The sequence below is a fragment of the Propithecus coquereli genome, unplaced genomic scaffold (genome assembly GCF_000956105.1).
Source record: "Propithecus coquereli isolate 6110/MARCELLA unplaced genomic scaffold, Pcoq_1.0 Scaffold94, whole genome shotgun sequence".
NCBI lineage: Eukaryota > Metazoa > Chordata > Mammalia > Primates > Indriidae > Propithecus > Propithecus coquereli.
In genome coordinates, this window is record NW_012155729.1 from 6,485,783 (window position 1) to 6,492,359 (window position 6,577).

General features: G+C 34.9%; 1 protein-coding gene across 1 annotated transcript in view; it reads left to right on the forward strand.

Annotated features, from left to right (window-relative positions):
* Positions 1-6,577, forward strand: part of SPATA17 (spermatogenesis associated 17) — a 238,274-nt gene that overhangs the window by 176,508 nt on the left and 55,189 nt on the right. The window contains exon 8 of the mRNA XM_012664910.1: positions 1,505-1,640. Coding sequence (XP_012520364.1) covers positions 1,505-1,640 — 136 coding nt within the window. The remainder of the gene's footprint in view (positions 1-1,504; positions 1,641-6,577) is intronic.

A 6,577-nucleotide genomic window follows, 5' to 3' on the forward strand; every position in this document is an offset into this window, starting at 1 on the left:
CTTTTGACTGATAGATTTTATTCTACTGTAATGTGGCCTTTTAATCAAGACATCCCCAAATGTTGGTATTTGAACTTGTTTCTCTGGGAACTCTCAGTATCTTTCAAGAAGATTCAGTCTTCTGAACAATATAAGTCTAAGTACCAGTTCACTTAGATGAGCAAGGAAAGAGTTCAGTGGGTAGGCTTTGGATTAAAATCCTTATATTCCATTTGGTACCTCACTTTGGCTGACCTCTGTCCTGCTTTCCCTGAGACCAGAACTTTTTGGTGTAAATTTTTTTGAGAATAGTCTCTTCTTGTGGATGCGTGGACTGGGACAGGGACCTGGGGCTATCATTACTCCTCGCATACACTTTTAATCCTGTTTTCAGCTTTATCCCTCACTCTCACCTTCTGCAGTAACTGTAGCTCTAGTTCCTGAATTTTTCCAGGGTTCTTCAGGACAAATTTCCTTATTTCTCCTTGACATCTCACTCCTCTGACACTTTGATTTCAGTTTTCTTAACTCTTCTATGTCAGTTGTGAATTTTCTCTCTGCCTTTCACCTGCTGAAAATTAGTTGGTATTTTCAGTTCCTCTTTCTCATCCTCTGTCCTTTTTCTTCTTGTAGGTTTATAACTTTTTCTATTCCTTTACTCTTCTTTCAGTGGGTTTTGGTGAAGGATTTGAGCAATTCACCAGTTTGCACTAAAAGCATCTCACAATCTTAGATGGTCTGTGAGAGTTAATAATGCGTTTTTAAAAATTTGGTCTTTTCTTTTATGTTGATCATAATAATACCTAAAGTAATAACGATGATGAGAATAATGACTACCATAACAACAAATTATTTCTACTTTTACTTTTAGACCAACATTATTTATTAGACACTTGTTCTTTTCAGCCTCCCATGTTAAATGCTTTACATTTATTAAGTTGTTTATTCCTTGTAACAAGCCTATTTGGAAGTAAAAGCTCATAGATGTAACTTGCATAAGGGAACACAGCCAACAAAGGCAAAGCAAAGATACGAATACAGGTGTGGCTGACTTGAAAGCTCCATTATTCATAACCTCTACCAATAATGCCACTCCATTATTTGGGTGACTTTAAGATTTGAAGAAAATCTGTTTCAATGAGAATTGATTTTACTAGCTTTCCTTTTTATTTTGGGATACTATTTTAAAATAAAGAACATTTCTACTTACACAATAAATTTTGAGTTATTTGGCATCATTAATTCATAAATTTATTATTTAACATTGTCAATATTTACAAAATATTTGAGACTCACAAAAATTCCGTGAAGAAAATTTCAATATCTCCATTTGCAGAATGGGAAATAAAGAGCCATAGAAGTTAGTGACACAGATAGTCAGTGTCAAGTTGAAATGTAATCTAGGTATTCTGATTCTAAATCATGTATTATTTTTGCTATACTAAACTACTTCTCCAAATCCTTACTCTTTTAATCAAATGTCTCTAGAAATCAAATTAACAACATCTCCTAAATATTCTTTCAGGTTTTTGCCATTTTCTTCCTACCATAAAAATAAAAAGTACATCCCATCAATACATACATCAAGCAAGTATAGTCCTGATTCTTATGGAAAACAACATTTCCGAGCTGAAAATCCTAGGAAATGGATCTGTGATAAGGTGAGTTAACAGAACATTAAAAAACGGTATTCCTTTTAAAAAGCTAAAAATATATATTAGTTATAACAAGTATAAATATTCTTATTTCAATTAAGGCCCTTGGTTACAAAGTTATTCATAGCTGTCTTATATAAGCTGGTACTGCTAACTTAATAACAGATTTGTTTTTAGTTATTTTTTTTAGTATTGTGTTTTTGTGTTTTATGACTTAACTGCTCTATGGTCAATGGCATGGATCTTTGGTTTTGGCATTTGACTAGGATCAGGGATTGAATATAAGGTCACAGAATGGAGTTAAGCTGACTCTCAGGCATGGAGATCAGTGCTTGCTTGCTTTCTCTCAATCTCTGTGTGTGTGTATATAGATAGATAAATAGGTAGAAATGTATGTGATATACATATATATACACACACAAGGAAAAAATGTGGTATACACAGACACATACACACACACACACACAATGGAATACTATTCAGCATTAAAAAAGAAGGAAATCCTATTATTTATGACAACATGGATAAGCCTGGAAGACATTATCCTAAATGAATTATTAGATGCAGAAAGACAAGTACTGCATGATCTCATTTATATGTGAAATCTAAAAAAGTCAAACTCCTAGAAGTAAAGAGTAGATGGTGGTTGCCAGGGATGGGGGGCAAAGCAGTGGGGAGGGAGGGATGGAAAATGAGGAGATGCTGGTCAAAGGGTACAAAGTTTCAGCTAGATGGGATGAATAGTTCTAGAGATCTTGTACAGCACGGTGATTATAGTTAATAATAATGTATTATGTACTTGAAAATTGCTAAGAGCCTAAATCTTAACTGTTCTTACCACAACATATAAATAACTATGTTAAATGTTACAGATATATTAATTAGCATGATAGTGGTAATTATTTCACAATGTATACATATTTCAAAACATCATGTTGTATGTAAATATCTGCAATTTTTATTTGTCAATTATACTTTAATAAAGCTGTAGACAAAAAAAAATAAATATCATCTAAATCATATATGGGTGAAACTCGAGGAATGATTCATCCTGAGGCAAACTTCCTCTCCAGCTATGAACCTATGAAACCAAACAAGTCTTGTGCTTCCAAAAATATAAGGTAGGACAGGCATAGGATAGACATTTCTATTCCAAAAGGGAAAAATTGGAAGAAAGGAATGGGTGGATGATGGGTCCCAAGCAAGTCCAAAACCTAGCAAGTCAAATTCCATTAGATATTAAGACTCAAAAGTAATCCTGTTTGGTTCAATATTCTGCCCTCTGGTCCCTCTGGTGTGGCAGGGTCACCCAATGGCTCTGTGAGTGAGACAGAGTCTTTCTGCAAAGGCGCTGTCCACATGGCTCTCTGCAAAGGTAGGTCCTGGCCCTGAGTCACTGGGCAGGATCATCCTGTCCCCCTGAAACAGGAGAGGGAGGCAGCCCTACCCTTTGGAATGTAGAAGGAAACAGGCTTGCCCCCTGGCCTGTAGTAGGAGGGGCAACCCTAATGATCTGTGAATCCCCTTTGAGGTCATTCTTCCCTTTCCTTGAAGAACAGTGGTCCAGCCATGTGGAATCCAAGAAGTCTCACGGCCTGCCTTCATTCTGTTCCGCTTGCTCTGCCCCATAGAGTTCAAACTCTTAGCTAGTGTAATCCCATCTCTATTCCTGGCTTCTGTCGAGAGGGCTGATGAAATCCCTGAGCTGCACCTATCATGTCTTTATCTGTCTTTTAGTGAAGAACTTTTTCTAGGTACTGGAAATGAAAAGGTGGTTAAGATATTATTTCTACTATGTTATATGTTCCTTTAGCAATGTGTTCCTACTCTAGTTCAAAGCACATCACTCACAGGCTGTTGTATGACCTCATTTAACCTTAATCACCTCCCTAAAGGCCCTATCTCCAATACAGTCACATTGGGGGTTAGGCTTCAACCTGTGAATTTGGTGGGGGACATAATTTAGTCTGTATCATGGGACATACATGTTATATGTACAGCACAGTATACATGTGTTACATATGTAGCACACATATATACACATACATACACACATATTTATTATATCTTTGTGCTATACTTATAGATAGGAAAAAAATGAGTGTTTAAAAAATATAAAAAAGTAAATCATACTATTGTCTAAGGACATTCCTAAGAGAAATGCTTTTCTAAAAACATTTAGTGTAACCACCATTATACTGTCATATTTCCCCAAATTTAAGCACTATGATTCATTATATTATGTTTTATATCTATAGCTTTTTGGTTTAATTTTTGGCTAAAGGCCTAAATAAACAAAATGTGTATGTTAATGTTCTTTGTCCATCTTACGATTGAATAAGGGCTTCAGATTTAAGAACATTAGTCAGAAAACATGATATACAAAGGAAGAAAACAAATATTTATCTGATTTCAGAATATTTTTTAGCTCTTAAATAAAAATGTCCGAATTGGGAAAATACCAAGATGTCTTACACTATAGAAGGTGAAAAGGGAAAGTTCTTACTTACGTGTTTAACCTACTGTGTAAAGTTGGGGAGAAAATATAGTTTCTTTTCTTTCCCTCAAGAATTATATAGGTTGTTAGTTGAGGCAATCCCCTGAAAATAAAAGCCACGTTAACAAGAGAAAACCCAGCAGAAGCTTATTAATGCATGCTGTACCCATCACATAGGAGAGGCCTCAGTTCAAAGTGTTTCTCTCTCAAGACAGTGGCTTAAGAGCCTTGCTCAAATAGTATTTTAACAAAGAGTCATAAATCCTATATAGTGACAAGACAAGAAGAGAGTATCTTTAGGCTTCCAAAAGGCATGAAAATGTGAGAAGGTCAATTTATGGGAGGAGTAGAGTCTCTCCTAGACCCTCTGGCACCACTGTCTCTAAGCTCTGTCTCTGAGCTAATAAGCAAGTGTTGTAAAGGGGCCTATTTTTAGGTGGCAAAGGCAGGGAGGAGGGGCAGGGTGTGCCCCTGCATTTCAACCGTCTTCAGCTCAACAATCTCCAGTATTTTAAAGAGGAATATTTTGGTTTCCTTCACTAACAATTAGAAAACATAACTTCTTTACACCAAAATTTATACAGATAAAATGAAGTAGTGACTGACTTTCTGGAAAGGGATTAGGGCCACTGAGTTCCACCTACTGCCAGACCTATTGGTTCTATTAATAGTCTGTCAGTGAGGTTTCATTCATTTGCACACGACCTCCTGTCAGAAGGGATTGAAGTCAGGTACCTTACTGAAAGTCAAACACAGTAAAGGTCTTATTCTCAAAATAAAAATAAGGGGAAATGATCTAAAATTAGAAGAGTTTATATACCAGCAAAATAAAGGGGAACCATTACTGCAATGGTAGGGAAGTGATTTAGGAATTTCACTTTGTGAGTGTCCAAGATGAAGAGGAAGACTCACGGATGTATTCTCGTTACTCAAGAGGAACAAACATAGTATATCCAAAGGAAAAATGAAGTCTTTCTTTACCAAACTCTAAGAAAAAGTCTTTTTTTAAGGACATGGTAAATACAGGATTACCAAGTGATAAATCACGCTGAGGAGTAAGTGAGATATTCCAGAAAGTGCCTTTTTCTTTGCAGCTACTAAGTCATCTTTTCTGAACATGATATTCAAAAGCACTGGTAATTCCATGGCATAAGGGAGATATACACTGAGTAGTTTGATATGGTTCACTCTTAGCACTGATTGACAAACCTAAATGTTGACAACAGAATGTCTTAATCTGTTTTGTGTTGCTATAATAGAATACCTGAGACTGGGTAATTTATAAGTAAAAGGGCATTGTTTTGCTCACAGTAGTGCAGGTTAGGAAGTACAAGAAGCATGGCACTTGCATCTGCTTGACTTCTGGTCAGGACATTTGTGCTGTGTCATAGCGTGTTGGAGAAGGTCATAGGGGAAGTGGACACGTGCAAAGAGGCAAAACCCAAGGGATATCCACTCTGGGGATTAAATTTCAACATGAGTTTTGGTGGGAACGAACTTGAACCATAGCAATGTGATTTCATAAAATTCTACAATCAAACTATTCTAGGCATTTGTTTTTAACTGGTATGCAGCTATTCAGAATATAAGCTAAATATGACTTTTAACTATTTAATTTTGTATTTTAAATGTGTGTAATTTGAGCTATATCTCATTTTCTATTTGACATAAACATTTTGCTTTTATGCCATCTCACCATTCTATTTAATTCAAGGAAGAGTTTATTTCTTTAAAATATAAATGACTTATCTTATGACATTCAGCTACTTCCGAGAAATATCCTTGTGCAAAATGTTTGTTTCCTAAAATAATACAGTACTTCTTTTGGTTTTATGTAACAGATTCACTTTATACATTCTGACATATTTCAAGAACATGCATTTGCCTAACTAAAGTAAGCGACTTCATGGAAATATAGAATCTTTTGGATACATGCTAAAAAGAAAAATAGTTTATTTTGTTATTTTGGGGGAATCATTGTGTACCTCTATATACTTTTAGAAAGCATACATATGTAAGAAAATTGATAATTATTCTTATGGTTCTGAAAATTAAAATAAAGTGTAGAGATTATTTAAATCATGAAAATCATTGGTTGCCCCAACCTTATACAAAATTGTTTAGAAAAATACTAAATGCAAATATAAATTTCTCCCTTCTTCCTTACCCTCCTTCCTCTTTTTTTTTTTCCTCCTTTCCTCCCTTCCTTCCTTATTTCTGCTCATCTTTTTTCTTATCTCTTCAAATAACTGTATTAAATAAATTATCTTCCTGTGTGGCTAATGTAATCAGCACAATATAAAGGTAGTCATTTTTTTGGTTACACATAAAATCTTAGAATTATTAAAAATATTTTATATTTTGATTTGCTATTAAGTGATTTGGATGAGATTTGCATCCAATAGGTTACTAAAAGCAGGCTTTTTTTTATACTTTTATAAAAATG